Below are 20,665 nucleotides of genomic sequence, written 5' to 3'. Positions count from 1 at the left end.
GTGAACAAAAGTACATGCGGTGTACATTTCGTGTACATAGATGTACAGTAACGTCCACTTGACGACGAGATTGAAAATTATTTGGGACTTTGAGAAGGTAGCTTTCTGTGAATTCAGTAAAAATGTGAGAACAGGAGAACGAGAAAGGGCTCTTGTCAATCTGTGTCATGCAGTTCGGGCTATAGGGCCTATTCGTAAAGTAAGTGCCCAATTTGTAGTCGGATAATCAATCTGTGTCCTGCAGTTCGGGCTATAGGGCCTACTCGTAAAGTAAGTGCCCAATTTGTATTCGGATAACAGGTGGGTAGGCCTAGGGGTATCAGGCTGTTTCGCTACATTGAATGAATAACATTGCCAGTTCGCAACAAGTCGTTTCGCTACATGTGGCGGTCGTTTCGCTACATGGTAGGTCGTTTAGGCCTTAGCCTATGTAATGTGTAGCGCAAAGTTTGTGAACTCTCACTCACTGACCATCACCATGACCATGCATGCCATAGGATGCGCTGTAGTGCATGTCCATGACCATAGGCCTACTAACGTCCGTGCGGCATGTAGGATGTACGACATCACATTCAACCTACATAGAGCCTATGATGGCCAGGCACGGGAGGCATGGCATGATGATGAAGAGCCAGGGTGCATGGGGGGGATGCGCATGCGTAGTCCTAGGCCGACTCATCATCATGGCAATGCCAATGCCCATCCAATGATCTGACACTGTCACTATGACGGGGGGGGGGGGGGGGCACAGGTTTGTGAGTGACTGCTGCATTAATAGGAGGTAATGCCATTATTGTCGAAAAAGTTGATTCATGTGTATGAACACGGGGGTCGTGAAGCCTACATTTACATATTACATCCATCCATTTAGTTTAAATAAAACTGTTTCAAATAATAGGTTGAATAGTCACGCTGCCGGGGTGGTCGCATTAGTGAGGTTGAAAACCCGGGGACAAAATGCATGATTAGGTTTTCCCGCCAAAATTGCCGACCGTCTGCTTGTCCATGTGGCAACGCCGCCTGACTCAGATTATGCAGCACGCTTCAACTTCTGTTCTTCTGCTCTGCTATCCATACTCCTTGTGTCGTGATTCCAGACATCAATGTCACAGACTGTCTTAAATTTTATCTTTTCAGCATCTTCAGAGGCTTAACAGTGAAGTATCAAGATGACGATCATTGCGCATGATGTCACAACAGACTTGCATCAGCAAAGGTTCACTCCAACTGGAAAGACTTCCTGGGCTCCAACGAAAGCAAAAGTTGTTGCTGGGATTTTTATCATAATGCTGCTCACTTTGGGGATTAGTTATCCTTTGAATACCGTTGCGGAGGATGCTGTCTTGAAAGCTGAAGGTCACATTGGACGGGTACAGGGCCATATTGGACATGTAAGAGACCACCTTGGTTTGCCTAGCTCACCAAGTCAAGTTCATGGATGTGTTGGGGACACACCGAGAACCTTCGTCATAATGTGGGCAACAGACACGTATGCCGATAGCATAGTAGTTTATGGTTCACAACCAAACATGCTAAAACTGAGTGCCAAAGGTAGATGTTTAAAGCTAACATCTCTCATGGAGGAAGGGAGCCCATATTTACACCGAGTAGAGCTGCAGCATCTTGATGTCAACCAGGTGTATTACTATCGTGCTGTAAGTCATGGAAGGAAAAGTGCATTGTTTCATTTCAAAACGTGGCCATCCAACGATCATAACTGGTCGCCACGTTTTTTAGTGTATGGAGATCTTGGCGTTCGGTCAACATTATTTAGGTCTTTAAAACAAGATGTTGCGAAAGATATTTTTCATGGGATATTACACATTGGTGATTTGGCTTATGCCTTGAGTGGACATGGTGGTGCAGTCGGAGATGAGTTTATGAGGAAAATATCTACATTTTCGGGTAACATATCCTACTTCACTAGCCCTGGTGATCATGAAAATCATGCAGAATTTTTGCACTACAGATACCGTTTCTCAATGCCATCAACCACATGGCCAATACCTCTGAGTAAAATGTGGTATAGTTTTGATGCAGGTTTAGCACACGTTATAAGCATCAGTTCCGAGGTGTACAATGATAAGTACAGATACTTGTATAAGTTTGCCATGTATCGGTGGTTAGTAAATGACTTGGCGTCTGCAAACATGAACCGGGCACATCGCCCTTGGATCATTGTTGTGGGACACAAACCAATGTACTGCTCAAATCGAGACAACAAAATTGATTGTGAGAATACGAAGGTCCGTAAGGACTTGGAAGACTTGTTCTTTCAACAGGGTGTTGATTTGTACATTTCTGGCCATGAGCATTCATATGAGAGAACCTGGCCGGTGTATCGTGGGCAGGTCTGGGGGAAATCCTACAGGGATCCTGGTGCAACAGTCCAGCTGGTCATAGGTTTCGGGGCAGTTGAATATTCCTCAGATATTTTTGCTCCAGAACAACCCCAGTGGTCAGCATTTCGCACAAATGAACCAGAATTAAATGGCTACGGTCGTCTGTTCATTGAAAACATTACACATTTATATTGGGAGGTCTTTAGTCCGAAAACAGCTAAAATTGTAGATAAAATGGTTATTGTTCAAAATCGTCATGGGTCATTCAAAATCTTTGGCAACATGTCAAACGCCCCTATCATAAGAAGCCCAAGTATTCCATTCTTGATGCCAATGTTTTATGAGGTATCGGCTGGTATATCAACCGAGAACTATCTGTTGCTACTTTGTTGTGTATTATTCGTGGCCATATTCATTATATGTCGGAGACGTTTTCCATTCCTTACAAAACGATTTATGTTCAGTATTGGTGGTTCAAAACGTACTGGAAATAAATTATCCGTCTGAAAAGTTTTGATGTTAACCCTTAACCGTCGAATTAATGAAAATGAACCTTTTCCAAGCGCCAAATTAATGGTCGAGCATAAATTCAAAAAGTTAACAATGTGAGAAAACATGTTTTGTGATGATTTTACAATGTTATAATATATTATAAAACCTGCTCAGAGTAGGCCAAACTGTTCATGTGTGGAAACGCAATTAATCAAATTATGATTAAATACTTTTCTAACAAAAACCCATATTTTGCCTAAATTCTTGACAACATGTGTGAAATTTATTGAAGGAGGGAAAAAATAACTGAATTGGTGCTTGATTTATATCAGCAGATAGAATCAAATGAGAAAACAACAAAATCCTTCTAAACACTGCATAATTGTATGCCCCTCTGGGTCTCTGGACCATGAATTTTGATGACTAATAATACTTTTGAAAGATAACGATGACGAAATTCATGACGAAAGATGACGAATGTCAGCTGAGCTACATGTACATGTAGCCTGATAGCTATTCGAGTGGTGTCCATCTGTCCATCCATTCATTCATTCATTCATTCATTCATTCATTCATCCATCCATTATTTATCGCTTTATTCCAGCAGATAGATGCTTGAAATAATCTTGTGGAGGTATGCACGCATGTAGGTCTTGATATAGAATAGTTTTGATTGATACTAGTACAGTTGGCATTACTGAGCAAAAACCTGCTTTGACCGAGTTTTAACTTGATTTGAATTTCCCACCCTTGTATAACTCCAATGGTTGTGGTTTTGATCCCACTGACGGCAAACTTTTTTTGATATTTTTAATTTTTTCACTTGTTACATTTTCTCAATTTTTTAAATGTATTTTTTACTTTGTTATTGTTACGAACTCTAAGGCGAGTTCTGTGGTTTGTCGCGTTGTGCACTAGATCGATGCAGTATATAAAGGAATTGAACGAGGTTTTCAAAGGAAAATATAATATACAAGTTTAATTCACAAAATAACATATAAATGACTTTAACCGAGTAGCGGCACGTGTCGACATAAGTTTTCGCGATGGGAGCAGACTTTACGGTTTCAATTGTTTCACTAAGTTTGAATTGCATTACCTCAGCACGCACACAGACTTGACGCCTCGTGATTCCTCGAATCATTCATACAAGTTGTATCTTATGTTCGTTTCTCTCCGTGCTTGTCTCGTGACCCAGCGATTCGTCCCCGTTAGCACAGCTTCCGTTCGGCCTCCTCATGGAGCTTTTGTTCGGCTTTCTCACGTCGCGGCACCCCTGCCTTCAGCTTGCTTGCCTACTTTCAAAGTCTCGTGCGGCCTTCTCGGTGTTATTTATCAGTCTGCCCCTATGCTCCCTACGCACGGTATGTATTACCCGACACGTAACACAAATTAAAGTTCACATAACACAAAGTCCGTAGAATAGAATTGTAGAATAGTCAATAGAGTTTGGATTATAACACACCGGCGGGGATAAAAAAAAAATCGTTGCATGATTTTTTTTTAGTAACGAGAATAATCCAAACGCATCTCACAGTGTTCACAATAGACGTATGCTCTACGTTACCAACAGTTTTTTTAAACGTCTCTATTACTAAAATTCACATCCTTGATAAACTGTCCACATTCACATGATGTTTCCCAGATTTGTGCACAATTGTCATTGAATATTCTTGTAATCTTAGCGACCATCTTAACAATTTCATATTCTTGTCCTGGCAACTGTTCAGCCAAACCAGAGGGTTGGCATCGACCTCAACAATGAAATGTCTGCCGTATAAAAAATGGCGAAAATGGTCAACGGCCCAGTCAAGCCCAAGGCACTCTTTTTCAATTTGGGCGTACTTTCGCTCGCTCTGTAACATTTTCCGACTTGCGTACACAACTGGATGCTCAAGGCCATCGTTATCTAATTGATACAGAATTGTGCCAATTCCGCGGTCACTTGCGTCCACTTGAAGAGAGAAGTCACTGTCATAGTCTGGCGATTTTAAGACTGGGGAATCTGACATTATTTCTTTCAGTCTCATGAATGCATGCTCACAAGTTTCGGTCCAACGGATGCGATTGGGCTGCCCCTTCTTTGTCAAATCCGTGATAGGCGCAGCGATTTCGGAATAGTTTTGGATGAAACGGTTGTAGTAAAAAACCAAGCCTATTCCTGGGAAGTTCAAAGATGAGGAGCATCGTCGTCGTTCCAGTTGGCAATCATATCCGACAGCACATTTTAGAATTCTCCTTTGATAAGTAGCAATCGTGAAACTTTGGGATTTTGGGAGCTGAAAATGAGAACATGGCATCAACCAGAAAATTTAGATCTTTAATTTTTAGCAGCCACTGAGATTAATTAGCATTACATGTGTGAACATTCATATTATAAAAGATCACAACTGGACAGAAAACATATAACATAAATTCTTAATTGTGTTGTTTCTTTTTTTTATTTCCTCATCTCTACTCTGATCTTGAACAAACAGGAATTTGTGATCATGTAAGCACCTTTCATGCAGGCCCCTAGCTAGGCATTTCCAGAGCAACGCAGCACCCTGCCTTGAAAGTTTGATTTGCGCCCTGCTCTCCTCTTCAACCGCCCTGCCCAGAAAATGTGCCAAATAGCTCCTGTCCCAGTGCTGCAATATCTGTGCTATGCTGTACGTCACATTTGGCCACAACCTGTGTAATCAGTTGCTCTGAAAATCTGTGAACTAAATTCTCGCCATTTCCAGAGTGAGTGAGTGCGTTGTGGCTTTTACCAAATACAACTCACCCAGGATGTTCACGTGATGTATGCAATCATTTTCCATACCGGGTATTGACCGTTTTACTTGAGTAAATCTACCCGAAACCCAATGCAACTCACTTGGGAAGTTCATAATATGACCTATGTAATCATTTTCCATATTGACCGTTTCACTTGACTAATTCACTTGGGAAGTTCATATGACCTGTGTTATCATTTTCCATATTGACCGTTTTACTTAACTAAATCTACCTCTAAACCTAATGAAACTCACTTGGGAAGATCTTTTTCCATATATATGTTTCACTGTCCTCTTTTCTGTCTTTTCTCAATTATTATCATTTATTTGTCATTTTTATCTACATCCTGAATAGATACAGAGAAATATATGCCCTTCCCGAATAATTAAAAGCTGAGTTGCAACATGGCAGATTGAGGCAACCTGCAAAAATAAATGTTGACCATTTTGAAAAGGCCTTTTTGCAGGTAACGTATGTTCACCATGGCATAAAAGTAACAATAGAGAAGCTTATTCAAGCAATTTAGCAGAAGTTGCCCGTGTCTTCCAATGTTCATGATATTTTGAATGCTTTTAATGATGATTTGATTTAAAACATTGCTTTTATGTCATGGTAAACTCACACTGCCTGTTAAGAGGCCTTTTCAAAATGGCCAAAAGCTATTTTCGTAAACTGTGTATGCTTGAATGTATGCTTTGTATTACAAGACCACTCATTTATGAAGACATAGGTTGTTTTTTTGCCAATCATGTCGTTATATGTATTATTTATTTATCTGTTTATCCAGAATTAGAGTAATCTCCCATACCATCCTCCCATAGCAGGCCTTTGTGTCAAACTAAAATACACTCAATCTTTGTGTGAGTGTAAAAGAAATGATCCAAATGCCTGCTATAGGATGAATTTTATTGGTACTGGTTTGTCCTGTTCACAGTAGGGTTTTCATCGTAGAGGGTGATGGATTCTTCATAATTGTTTACATTCACTACCGGTACAAAATCAAAGTCCTTTTGTAGTACTTGGGTCCTTTTTCAATGAATAAAAAATATTCAATTATCGGCTTCATTTAAAAGATTTTGTTAGTTGTTTTTTCATCTGTAGGGACTATGCAATCATTATATCTGAGGCAAGACCACCATTGATTTTTTAAGCCTTTTAGCAGTTCAATTGTCAATGTTTGACCGCGACGCATCAAATACTGCGTGGGGTTGTGAATCTGAAATTTTGATATGATATTCCGGACAGTCGGGCATGTAAATGGTGAAAAGTAAACTGGTAGTTGACCCTGGAAATTTTTTGATAATCGACAAATTAGACAGAAATTGATATTTCCACTCTTTTCAACCAACTGGCAGAAAAATCTCAAAACAAGCCCCCTGTTACCAAATTAGCAAAATTCGAAATTAATTTTTTCATCAAATAATTTCTTTACATCTGTAGACTTGCCACAGCAAATATTTTTTCAATACCTCTCCAAATATGTACTTGAGAGTTAAAAACATGCACTCGTCTAATTGATAGGCCTGGACCCTCCAACCTATGAATATTCAATGGTGGTATTGTCTCATCTGGTGTTGTTTTACTGTCTTTGATGGTCACTTTTAACTCCTATACTGTGTAGATGCCCTCAAGCTGGTTTTGGTGCATCTGATTCAAATAGGCCCATATGTGACCCACATCAGCAAAATGGGTGGCACGTCGCACAGAAGATGAGCCTAAAATGACACCAGGACATAATAGCAGTTGTCTACCCTGGAGTGTGGTTTGCCAATATTGCCGTAGTTCTAATTCTTGCAGAGTTTCTGTTACATGTGTGTGGGCAAATGCAACATACATTTTATCAACCAGCAAAACGAAAGCAGCAAAATGGAAAAAATATCTTTCCCTGGGTAGCTGGGTCGAGCCAGCTCAGTGAGTTGCAAGATCTGAATGATTCTCAGCTCTCAGCAAGTTATTTTCAAGGGTGATTGTACTAAATTACCTCTTGGACGTTATGTATGGTATATTGCAACCAAATACCACCACGCATGGATTGGTATGTCCATCAATGAAATAAACAAAATAACCATAATGTTAATTTTTTTCCTATTATTGGTGTGAGCTAGCTACATTAACATTTTAAGTTACAGGAAATGTATATATGAACATGTGTATGAAGGCTTCAAAAATGAATTATTCTGATAGGGATAACGATAGCTATGCTGAAAAAGAATGATGCATTGACACTCAAATACAGACGTCATGTCATTTAACATGGCACCAGAACAGGAACACAAAGCGTACTGGAAATATTACCGTAATTTTCTGCTGGTTTGCCAGCTTTTTTATGTCCAATGTGATGATAAAAGATAAAAGAGTATAGTATCTCGAGATAATACCAGGAAAACAACAAATTAAGTTGACAGAGTTCCTGTACGGAGGGGTGGTTTCGGGAATTACTCGATTCAGAAAGTGAACACATCCGATTCAGAAAGTGTACACCTTTGATCTGCAAAGTGTCTGTGCACAGTTTTTTTGGTATGTGAACTCGGCCTGCAGTTAATTTCTATCAATCCAGGATTATTGACGATTCCCAGGATGAAATGGAAGAACGACATAGCCTCAAACACAGAGGTGGTGGGGGGGGGTGGAGGTTAATTCTCCATGATGTCAGGGGAGACAGTCGTGTCAAAATCAGCCATGCTGACCAAATCACTGTGCCGGCAAAACATGGCGATCGATTTATCTATAAGGATCAAGTGTGTGCAGAATTACCCAGCAACTACAACTTATTATTATAGTAATTTTCATCCATCAATTTACCTTGAACTTTCTGTACTTTTTGGGAGTGTATCTGTAGCACACTCTACCCAGGAACTTTAAAATAATGTATCGGACATGCATCATCTCGAGACACTCCTCCTTCAAAAACTCTGACCTTTACAGAAAGCAGCGGAAGATTTTACTGCCCGATCAAAAGGAAGCCATCAAACAAGAATAGGATCATCACATACAAACTTTATTAGCTACAAGGGAAGAATACCAACAAACTAAATACAGATTTGGACATCCTGACATCTGAGGCGCTCAACAATTCTTTGGGAATTCATTATCCCTCAGACCAAACCTCAACAAATGTTGAGGTGAAAAACAGTGAACTTAACAGTTTTAGCAAAATTTATCTGCTACAAAGTTAAATTTAGCATGAAAAAATTTGATTTTTGCCACTACCGATGTGCACGAGAAACCTGTCAACACATCTCGGCATCAATCACTTTGAATCCACAACATATTTCAGGAGTCATCTCAACAGAATCGTTACCGTATTGTGTGTTTTCACACCATACAAACAAAGCAGTTACCTCAAATATTTCACATACGACCATCCTTTTTAAGAAAACACAAACCTGGTATATCACGAATAAATATGCAAAATGAAATTCAGCCATGTCTTTTTTTATCTAGGCTAATAGTACATTGAATATTGCCGACATCAATTATCATAAAAACTCCCCAGTGTTTTCCCTGGCTGTTATATAGGTGTGTTGGAATGGACCCGCTGGCCTTTTTTCAGTTCTTTTGCCCGTCATGCGTGATCGAAAGAAATATCATGCTGCAGCATCATAGTGTTAAAACAATAAGGGAAAACACCAACTTTAAAGGAAACAACCTTTCTAAGTGATTCAGAATGTCTGAATATTATACAATAAGATACAAGTGGCCATTCCAGGACCCCAAGAAAAATCTCTTGCCAATAAAGACTGGGAATAATTTCTTATAATTCAAGTTTCATGAGCTAGAATGCTTTCATGACAGTTGAACAAATGATCAGAAGTGAGATCACTTTTACTGCTGGCGTAAGACACAGCATCCAGTTAAAAAATGTATCTTGCGCAATGTTATCAAAATATTTTCAACATCCAAACTACATTTAGATAAAACAGCTGGTCCATACATGTACCGGTACCTATGATGAAGGTGGAACCCTAGAGATATGCTGAATTATTAGGAGTGATTATTGCCGACTTCTCCACATGAAAACTCAGAATAGGTCTGTGACCTAATATTTTCCCACAATGGCAGTACAATGCTAGTAGGAGGGCGACCATAATGTAGCTTGTACACTGCCCCCATGTTGATGAACTCAATTTAATTGTGAACACTAGAAGTCACGCCAAGCCCTTGATCGTTTGAGCAATTGTGCAACATTAAAATCTACTGATTTGTAGCAAAATAAAACACTACATTTACAAATTAACTGTATAAATGAATATTTTGATGCCCACTAATAATATTTTTCTCGTCATGAACGTTTTTCTACCTACTGAACTGCAAGTTCTCAAATTGACTGAGAGTCAGTAACGGAATAATAGAAAAGACCACTGTAAGTAAGCCAGAAAAACGTCTCCGCCGGTTTTATTGGCAGTTGCATACCTTTTATTTCCTGCAAAAAGTATACATTTTGCGAGTGTATATTTTGTGGAACTACAGAAACCATAATGCACTTAGTATGAACACAATTTGCACTTGTTAATTTTTAAAATGCTGGAAAAAGTTTTCCAGGTTACAGTATACATCTAGACATAAGGCCGAGTCTACTTGCAAGCCAGAGCAACACAGTATAAGGATACGGAGGCAAACAATGGTTTCATGGCCATGAACACTTCTAAAAGCCATTGTTCACCCATATGTCAGTATACGTGTGATCCAGGAAAACCCAGCCTATCAGCATGTTAAATGGGTACATCGTTCATAATTACTGGGGTCCAGGAAAATAGAAATGCAGTTATATGTTATAAGTTTTATGGCTGGAATAAATGTACTGCACAAGATGTGATTACTCCCCAGACGGGAGTGATCACTCACCTCTGGGGCATCCCAGGGAAGTGAATTTTATAGCTCCCCTGACAGAATTGCGGGAGTGACTGATGGCTCCCGTACAAAAATCTCCTGAAAAGGCCTGTATTATGCGTGTAAATTTGCGGAAACTTGGTAGCTACAGTGTGTGAATTTCTGTCGACATGTAAACGGCAAAGTGGAAAATTATATTCAGTAGGTGTACAGTTTAAAATATTTTCAAATTCCATTACAAATAGCAATTATTTAAAGAACAGCGTACGCCTTTGTTACAGACAATGTATGATGGCCAAGGCAAACGGTTTAGCTTTTGGCAACAGTTTCTTTGGAAAAGATGTCTAGTATATCATTATAAAGAATAAATACCGACTAGTCTTTATTTTATCTATCTCAAAATAAATACAGACTAGTCTTTAGTTATTCTCGGTTGCATCCATTTTACAGTATACTGTAAAATCGAAGATTCGCATGTTTTACATTATACTGTAAAAAAAAATTTCTTCAATTTACAGTATGCTGTAAAATCACTAACAAGTCCGTTTGAAATATTTTGCTGTTTTCATGAAGGCGTTATCAATTATGATTGCAAAAACTAAACCAGCAAATATGGAAGGAAGACTTCCAACAAAACCTTTTCAATAAAGTTAGTTTCACCTTTAAAGACACAAGATGACAAACACGAAATGATAAACCCACCAAATTAAGTCATAATACAGAAATCTAGTTATGAATTTTGTTCTATATCAGGATACTATCAGACTCTGGCAGCCAATTCAAATCTAGGATACTGTACTGTCCAACATTCATCCAAATGTCTGTGAAGAGGGTTATGAGGTTAAAATTAGAATTTACACTTGTTCCTGCTTTGTCACTCCCCAGTTAGGTCCAAAAACATGCGAATTTTCCCAACAAAGATTAAACAAAAAATCTCTCAATTTATATTTATATCGAAGGTGGCTGTATACACAGTACATGTCTGTGTACTCATTCTATGTTATGATGTCAGATTATGTATAGGAAGTTAACGTTGGGCCACCATGATCTTACGAGTAAGCTCTTTCAGTAATTATCCAACATCACTCCAAAAAATATATTCTTCCAATCTTTTACTATTTTTATATTGACAAAATTTGCACTTGATGATTTATGTTGATGATGTTCAATTGTGCCCCCTCCTTGTATGATATTTGTCAAGATAAAACGGCCTTTTTTCCAGTGTACAATGTAGGTTTTCCAGTTCATTTCGTGGGCTCCAAGACAGGAATAAGAATTGTAGAGGGTGTCTCCTAAGAAATTCACTGAAAAAAGAAAGAAATTGCATAAGTTAGTACCAAAAGCAAGTTGGCCAATTAAATCTGATGTCATTCATAAGGAGGTCCGTTTTTGTTCAAAGAATACCATGCCTAGTCCCACTGAATGACTGATACCCCTTGGCCAAAGATTGAGTTGAGGTGGTTGATAAGTTAGATATGCCCCCTAGTGGTGAAACTCTGAATCAGATTGGGCCAGTTTTGAATAGCAAACAACGCCCACTGATATGCCATACATTTACCACACATAGAAAGAAAATTAAGTGCAAAGTTCCCAAGTACAGTACCCACATGGACCCCAAATTAACTTTCTCAGACAAAATTACCATTTAAAAAACATTTTAAAAACTTTTCTTGATATCTTACATCAAGAGGGGGGCTGTTTTTTGGCTGCATACTCCTTTGTCCATTCTTTAGCTGAAAACAAAAACAAAAATTCGCATCATTCATTACTTGCAACCAAAAACACCTTTATTGCAGTTCACAAAGCTTCAAGCTGACGAATTAGTTCATTTCCAATAATCGACAGTAGTCTATACTGTGTTTGCTGCCGAAATTTATTTGTTAATGCATAACAGTTGAAATGGTTGCACTTTTTAAGTTTGGGATTGACAGTGCATTCAGGACCTCGCAAAAATAAAATGCTCACGATTATTTCACGACTTACTGTATAATTTGGATTTTACATAAATTTAACAAACCAAATAAATTCAGTTGTGGTTCATGGATGCACGAAACCGTATCTTGTAATTGTGGAAGTCTTTGCTTGAATACGAAGAACTATGCTTATCTGTGACATTGTATGAATTGAGTGAAACCAAACGAAAGCCAAATGAAAACCAACTGCATTCTCTCAAAAGGTTTCTCTGGCACTAATACTTTTCTGTCAAGGAAAGCCCTCTAAGCTATCAACAGTTGCCATTTTGTCTCCGAGACATGCCAATATCAGTGTTGATGCAGAAACCAATAATTGCAATTATTGTACGATTATTGTACGGTGAAGATTTCCAACAACGTGTTACAGGCAAACTTTCTTCAACTCGACCAATTCATTCTAATGGAGTGATATTAATAGAAATGATTACCTACCAGTTTTGATAGCTTGTTCTTCATTAGTTTTCCATTGCTCTGCTACAGTGTTCTCTAGGGGATCATCGGGATTCGGTGCACTGAGTAATGCAGCAATTGATAGTAGAACTGTGCGCATCTGAAGAGCTGGACTCCATTTTTCTGAAAACGCAACAACAACAAGCATGATGAGAGTGATGGTGCTGACATTGGTAAAGGTCAACCCACAAAATGAAACGGCCAGGGGCCATTGTGCTCACCGTAAGTATTTTTAGTAGACAGTTACAAAAAGTGCTACAGTATGACAATGGTGAATATATTTTTAACTTTGACCTCAGTGACCCTGACAGGTAGGTCAAATAACAAACCAGGGTGATATGTGATGTAGACACATCCACCCGACCATAACAATTTCATCACTCGTTTCACTACAGCAATCGGCAAAAAACGATTTCCAAGATGGCCGCCTAATTAAATCTATGGCACCAAATAAATCAAAAAATGAAGAAAATGTAAGATAGAACTCAGAAAAGAAAAAAGGAAAAGATGAAAAATAAAAATATTTTTGGCTGTCCTTGACCGGGGTTTGAACTCACGACCTTTGGATTGCCACAATATGAGGAAAAACCCACAATACATGCAATTTCGGCCATATTTGAATTCCGATCTGGCTGAAACTTGGCATACAAATAGTGGCTTCTTAGATGCATCATTACACAAAATTAAAACTCTTTACATTGAACAACGACAAAACGTACCAAGAACGGTAAAGTTTTCAACTTTGACCTCTGTGAACTTGAAAGGTGGGTCAAATCAAAAACCCGTAAGATATGTGATGTATCCTTGCTAGGAGTACCTACTATGAAACTTTTATCAAAAACAAATCAGTAATAAGCGAGAAATCACACTTTTTGAGTTTTGAGTTTGGGCCCCCTGGTGGCCAAGTCAATAATCAGACCGAACCAAAATTCAGTGTAAAAGGTCAACTGACCTAGGGGGTCATTTGTTCAAAGTTTCAAGTTCATTACTGTTGCGGTTGAGAAACGTGCCATAGTTACACTCAAACGGCAAATTTACGCCATTTGACCTCTGCGACCTTAAAAAGTAGGTCAAATCCGAAAAATCGTGCAACATCTGAGGTAACCTTGCTAGGGGTCCCTGCCATAAAAATTTCATCAAAAAACAATTTGCTAATAAACAGGCTATTGCACTTCTTACTTTTCTGTTTTGGCCCCCTGGTGGCAAAGTCAAGAATCAGATCAGGCTGAAATTCAGCACCAGAGGTTATCTGATATAGGGGGTTATATGTACCAAGTTTCAAGCTCATAGCTTTGGTGGTTGAGAAACGTGCCATAGTTACACTCAAACGGCCAATTCACGCCATTTGACCTCTGCGACCTTTAAAAGTAGATCAAATTAAAAACCCGTAAGATATATGATGTATCCTTGCTATGAGTACCTACCACAAAAGTTTTATCGAAAACAAGTCACTAATAAGCGAGATATCACACTTTTTAGATATCCACATTTGGCCCCCTGGTGGCCAAGTAGAGAATCAGATCGGACAGAAATTTAGTGTCACGGGTCATCTGACCTAGGGGGTCATGTGTACAAAGTTTTAAGTTCATAGGCCTAGCGGTTAAAAAACGTGCCACTGTTTTTGAACTAGGATACGACGGACGACGACGACGACGACGGACGACGACGGACGACGGACACTGCGGTGTTGTATAGACTCCCCTACGGTGAGCCAAAAAGTATCGTGGTTATCGCTAAAAGCGTTCTCCTTAAAATGAGCGGAAACGAAAAGTCTACAGACGCCTGACGGACATCGGTAAAACATAATGCCTCCGCAATGCTTTACTCATTGGCGGGGGCATAAAGATCGTACAATACCAACAACTTTGGAAACCAACTGACAGGAATCATTCAAATTTAATCAACTGAACCTGGGGAAGAAGTTTGGAGACTAGGGTTGGTTTGAGGATTGCCAAGATGTGTGCAAAGTGTTAGAACTTGATAACTATCCATACAGGACACACTGGGAAATGTGTGCAAAGTGTTAGAACTTGATAACTATCCATACAGCACACACTGGGAAATGTGTGCAAAGTGTTAGAACTTGATAACTATCCATACAGCACACACGGGGAAATGTGTGCAAAGTGTTAGAACTTGATAACTATCCATACAGCACACACTGGAAAATGCTCACCTTTTAATATATCAAGGCATATTCTGCCATGGCGATCAATATTTGGATGGTAAATTTTAGTTTTGAAATAAACCTTTGGAGGCATCATTGGATACTCCTGCGGTAAATATAACTCTAATTTGAAGACACCATTCTCATATGGGGACTGAAAACAAAACAATAGCAATGAAATATCAAGCAAAGCATATGCAAACCATCTTAAAAACATTTTCACAATTTCTGTTACCAACAACTTTGATAATTTATTTTGCCAACAATTCACAAGACCAGTCTTCGTCAGGATTCACCCTGAACTAGGAGTTATTCCCCAGCGAGCCATTTTTTGTCATATGCCACAACGGTAACACGTCATTTGTTGTTTTTGGCCTGGTGACTGGCCTCAGGCAAGCAGGAGTGGCGATTGTGAAGTTCGTGAATGTGGGACCTGACTGCCAACGTTGTGACTGACACAAAATTGAAAGTTTGAGTGAGCCAATAGTGAAAGCAAAATAAGTGCTCCGTGACCAATCAAAGCTTATTTAATAGTGTTTGATCTATTGCGTGGATTTGTTTCTAGATTACCGGCACAATTCATCATCACCACTTGTGCATCATAGAAGAGAATTGGGCCTTTACCTCTCACCTATATATTTTCACAATACTCACATCCTTTGGTCCATCAATTGTCACATAGAACAGTCGCTGATTGGCCTCATCTGGTTGCGCACTAATACCCTCTACCTTATCTGTTTGTAGGCGTGCTGTTTCCTGATGAGACGAAAAATAAATCATCAAAACTAGATGGTGTATTATAGCTCCATCTATCAGGCTGATCAGCCAAACGACACTTAAGACTTTGGCCCAGGATTGGTGACGGTACAGTTTAGACAATGGGAGACTGCTAAAATGTGGAATCTGCCAACTGGCAATGCGAGGATGCAGTCATTCCCGATTCCACATTTTAGCAGTCTCCCATTATCTAAACCGTACCATTGCCACTTCCAAGCCAACTTCTTAAGTGTCAATTGTCATATTATACTAACTAGGCGAAAAGGCGTGAAAATAAAGTTTGGCCATTTTGAAAAAAAACCCCTTTTCACAGGCAACGTATTTTACAATGGCATAAAAGTACAAATATACAAGCTTATTCAAACAATTTACTTGAAGCAGTCGATTATATTTTGAATGCCTTTTGTGATGATTTCATTTAAAACATGACTTTTATGTCTTGGTACACTTACGCTGCCTGTGAAAATGCCTAGTTTCAAATGGCCGAAATTTATTTTTGCCACAGTTCTGTCTATGATTGACATGTCACATGAATCAACTGATTGACAGATCGATGGAATGCAAGAACCAATTTACAGTGTCAACACTTCTGCCTGGGTTTACTTTGCACTCTCCTGAGGATCATACAGGCACAACGAATGGCAGAAGCCAGGGGGTGGGGGGGTTCTCTCTCCAGGGTGGGCGCTGGGTCAAAATTCTAATCAGCCACAGTAACTGGTTCAAAGTGAAAGAATTGTATCAAATTCTTCTCTTTTTCAATTTTTCCTTTAGCCACGGAAACAAATTTTGGTTGATTTTGGTGTCAATTTCACTATCTTCTTCAATGTTTGCCTGTGGCAAATCCCAGTGCCACCCTGCTCACCATAACATATGTAGTGCATCCTTGTACTTTTCAAATTCAAAAGACCCCTCCAGCAGGGCCCAACCTTTCCCCATTCTCTATCCCCTTTTGCAGGCATGTTTTCCATCCCCACTCCCTCTTGCTGGCATGTTTTTCATCGCCACCATCTCATGCTTTGGGATTTTCCGGTGCCATTTTGTTGTGAAATCCGGTGGGACGTTTGGATATGAGCGAGTATGGTCTATTAAACCTCGATAGTAGATACTTGTCAGAATTTGTATTTCCATGATAAAGTTCTCTTGGAATTGCGGCGAGCGGGCATGGCGGGATAGCAAGAACCCTAACGCATGGCAATACAGTGCGCGATAATTTCGAGGTCTATGGCGTGGTGATGCGGGATGTTGGCGAGGTTAACCCATGGGCCTCTTTGTCTGTTACTTGTGGGGTCCGAATCTGACTGAAATCAGGGGTCACACTAAACAGCATCCACCAGCGTCCACCAGGTTTAAAAGCATATCTAAAGTCATCAAAATAAAATCTTATGGTCATAAACGAAATAAGCAGGACATTTTCCAAATTTCCTGATCGCTTCATGACATTTGTGTGCTAGATTACCGAGTTGTTGTCTAAAATCTACCAGCGTCCACCACCCAGTCGGCGGCCATGTTGGATTTGACTTGGTCTTGGAGGAAATGATAATTGATAGGGCTTCCCAATAAATACAACAGGACCCCTGTGATTTTAGACAACATCTCCCTTAAATCTTACAACCAAATGTCATGAAATTTTCAGAAAATGTGTTTTATGGTGTACTCATTACGTTTATGGCTGTTTAATTTCATTTTGATGACTTTATACCTGACTTTAAACCTGGTGGACGCTGTTTAGGATGGCCGCAAATCAGCCTATCAGGGGGGGTCTCTCAACTCTGCTCTGTCCAGTCTGTGCCCCACGCAGGTCCCACACTCCCGTGGCCCCAAAAACACCCCCTATCACGTATTTCTTGGTACAAGGATACTCTACACATGGTATGGATAGTGACCCCCCCTCCCGGGGGCAGGGCAGAAGGAGAACCAGAACCACTGCAGTATAACGATGACTAAACAGCACGAGAGTGCAGTGCAATGGCAATGCATTGCACATGTTGAATATCTCACTTTTTGATGGATGCCAGATAAACAAGGGTTCAAACACGTACTTTTGTGATTCTTCTTGTGACCATTCCGGGGTCTGTCACTGAGACACCCGATCCTTGCCCCCTCGATGACATATCTACTGAATTTACCAACTATGTCTGCTAATTATTTATGTTTAATTTAACACGGATGGTCTGTGGCATGTATGAATGGCGGATGCAGTCGGAGGTTACTCGGTGATGTTCGGTATTTTCCGGTATGACAAGTAGTGTAGTATAACTTTCTTAGGATAGATGGCAGCACCGTTGTACAATTAAAGGAATAGGTGCCTTTTTATCCTTTTTCGTTCGTCATCCTATTCATCAGGGCAGAGACATGTATTCATAGTCCGTACTGAACTGTGAATCTGTGGTAAATACATGACTGTGATGGGTGAAAGTGGATTTATTCTTCAATCTTTGGTGGATTCTTAATCTACAGAGCCAGGCCATAACGGGGATATACTTTTTGATAATTAATTTTAGGAAATATTGTCTCACTGGCCAGTTTAGAACTTGTATTCTAATAGGCCCATATCAGTCCGCGAGTGACGATTTGATTGCAATGCTGTACACAAATCAATTTTTCTCAGGCAATCGGTATTGGAATGTTTTGAATTTTTACTATTATTTCGATAAAAGCCTCTTCAAAACACATATAAAATTTGGTGGGAATTAGAGCACACCCTTGGTGTACTTTTTTCACCAACCTATATTCATTAAAATGTACACGCTGGCTAATAGAGGTCTCTGGCCATCAGTAAACTATTGTATTTTTCTGAATGTCTTTTTCAGACTTAGGCAGTAGAAAATGGTCGGGTAATCGAGCGCCATCAGCGCCATCAGTCTTGGTGTAGATTTTTGTCTCCGCGCAGCGCGTCACCGTGCATTGATCCACACAAAAATATCTGTGCACGGAGGCCTCACTCGGGTCCATGCAGTCGGAATGACCTGAATGGGAAAAGTGTGTTGATTCAGTCTGTTTTTTAATTTTTCCATTTCATGTGTTATTCAATGATTGGAACCAAGGATTGGAACTGCTACTGTAGAATAGATGGTGACTGGACAGCAGACAGCTTGGTAATAATGCCCCTAATACCAACTTTCCTTGACAGTATCATCCGTCGCTCCTCATAAGGCCAGGTGGTCAGAGACTAATCGTTAAGGATTGATTGCGCCTGCGGGATGCCATCAGTCACTTTTTGAAATTTAGGAGGATACGACTATAAATCTAATACTCTGGTTTTTTCGATGATGGGAAGAATCGACGCTTTATAGGATGATAGAGCATTTAGCATGTATGAGCCGGGATTTCTAGAGAGGGCTGAGGTCGTTTGGCGGCGATGTTTGAGTGGTAGTCTCTCGCTCAGGACTGGGGATCTGGTTAAAAGGACCATTGTCATTATTATTGTCATTGTTAATGGCAATATTACCCAGCTGTCTGCTGTCCAGTCACCTTTCCGTCTACAAATTGCACCAGAAAAGGAAAAATTCAAAGTCCGACTGAACTATCACGATTTTCCGATGTTGGACTCCTATTTGACCCGAGTTAGCTCTCCTTGCGTTTATCCTTTCCATGTGGAACGATGCACTTTAGTAAGGCGCTTACTAGTGGAGCCATGGATTTACCCTGTGAGGTCGTGGTGAGGCTGATATCGATTTTTCCAACGTCACGGTGATGGCGCTTGATCACTTCACTACTGAAATGATGGAAATGACGTTAACTCGGCGTGCACTCACAAGTCGGAAAGGTCTTTCGTGCCAGGACTTTCGCGTACTGAAAATAACGAATAACCCGTTTGTCTACTATCTAAGAGCTGAAACAAAATTGGACAAGCATCAGACACGTTCAGAAAAATAGTTAACTGATGAACCCGAGGAAGAAAAAACGTACTGTAATAAAAAGCCGCCCATTTCCTTTAAATACAAAGATGGGGTCGTTTGCAACCCTGCCCCTCCCGATCCCCTTCATTGATGAGTCTTCGGAGCCCGGGATTCGGATGATAGTATTGGGCCAGTGACGGCTCTGTCAAAGCTTAAGCCTATGGGCGGTTATTACCACAAAAAAAGGACGAGCGCTAGCAGACGAAAACAAGGACAGACCATAACGAAGACGATATATAAACGAAGACATTATGTACTAAACTTAACAAAGATGTTGAAAAGTGAAACGAAGACATTGTATCTTTCAAAACAAGGACATCCATACACCATGCTTAAGACCTACATGACATCGTATCTTTCAAACATGTCAAAATAAGGACATCAACACGACACGAATACATCATCACAACACGAAGGTCTACGTCGACACGACGCGGAGACATCATACAACACGAAAACAACAGATGGCGCTCGCCAACCGTATTTTTGTTATTGCTGTAAGCGACGCAGCACGTGCATGCATGGATGAGCGCGAACAGTCAAGACATGGACGACGAAGATCAGAAACGGAAAATAGGAGTAGTAGTGGGCCTGCTGGAGCAAAGTACTCGGCTTATGGCAGAGTTAATTCGCCCGCAGGCTAGGAACACTCCATTTTGGAACTGCCAGTATGTAACGTTTGCGAGGGGAGGAGGATTGACCTACGACTGACTCTGGCCGGTATCGAGCAAGCTGCAGCTGTCATGTAAATTACTTTACTTACGAACACTGCAACAACACCTGTCGAGTGCGTGCACCACGTTTTTACTCCTTTTGAATCGATAAAGTCACAGTCAAGTAATAGGTAGTATAACCGTAAAAAGGAATGATCCATATAAGACTAGAAGCAGATTTCATTGCGAAATTATCCATCATTTAGAATTGGGGGCTGGCCAGTTCTATTGCACAGACAACCTGCGAAAATGAACAGTCATT

At 40.0% G+C, this 20,665-nt stretch overlaps 2 protein-coding genes across 3 annotated transcripts; one reads left to right on the top strand and one right to left on the bottom strand.

The window, feature by feature from the left end:
• The first annotated feature begins 45 nt into the window (after nucleotides 1-45).
• Nucleotides 46-7,593, top strand: LOC135491107 (acid phosphatase type 7-like). Of its 2 annotated transcripts, none has more exons than XM_064776766.1 (2): nucleotides 46-199; nucleotides 1,138-7,593. In XM_064776766.1, the coding sequence occupies exon 2, from the start codon at nucleotides 1,170-1,172 to the stop codon at nucleotides 2,847-2,849; it is 1,680 nt and encodes a 559-aa protein (XP_064632836.1). In that variant the 5' UTR covers nucleotides 46-199; nucleotides 1,138-1,169; the 3' UTR covers nucleotides 2,850-7,593. The 2 variants fall into 2 exon arrangements, with proteins under 2 accessions (XP_064632836.1, XP_064632837.1); XM_064776767.1 differs by having other exon boundaries at nucleotides 46-270.
• A 69-nt stretch (nucleotides 7,594-7,662) lies between these two features.
• On the bottom strand, nucleotides 7,663-17,987 carry LOC135491108 (ubiquitin-conjugating enzyme E2 13-like). Its single transcript, XM_064776768.1, has 6 exons — nucleotides 17,831-17,987; nucleotides 15,669-15,770; nucleotides 15,024-15,168; nucleotides 12,830-12,970; nucleotides 12,107-12,157; nucleotides 7,663-11,728 (listed from the first exon to the last, which is right to left on the bottom strand). The coding sequence occupies exons 1-5, from the start codon at nucleotides 17,900-17,902 to the stop codon at nucleotides 12,108-12,110; spliced, it is 510 nt and encodes a 169-aa protein (XP_064632838.1). The 5' UTR covers nucleotides 17,903-17,987; the 3' UTR covers nucleotides 7,663-11,728; nucleotide 12,107.
• Nucleotides 17,988-20,665: the final 2,678 nt, after the last annotated feature.

Source organism: Lineus longissimus, chromosome 7, assembly GCF_910592395.1.
Source record: "Lineus longissimus chromosome 7, tnLinLong1.2, whole genome shotgun sequence".
NCBI classification, from domain to species: Eukaryota; Metazoa; Nemertea; class Pilidiophora; order Heteronemertea; family Lineidae; genus Lineus; species Lineus longissimus.
The sequence above is the reverse complement of the archived record's forward strand: the minus strand, read 5'-3'. Positions and strand labels throughout refer to the sequence as shown.

Excerpts from the sequence above, each read along its gene's own strand:
- LOC135491107 (XM_064776766.1), top strand. The coding sequence starts at position 1,170 with ATGACGATCATTGCGCATGATGTCACAACAGACTTGCATCAGCAAAGG.
- LOC135491108 (XM_064776768.1), bottom strand. The coding sequence starts at position 17,902 with ATGTCATCGAGGGGGCAAGGATCGGGTGTCTCAGTGACAGACCCCGGA. Across the intron at positions 15,771-17,830 it reads TCACAAGAAGAATCACAAAA|GAAACAGCACGCCTACAAAC; the intron begins GTACGTGTTTGA and ends TCGTCTCATCAG. Across the intron at positions 12,971-15,023 it reads ATGCCTTGATATATTAAAAG|AAAAATGGAGTCCAGCTCTT; the intron begins GTGAGCATTTTC and ends TTGCGTTTTCAG.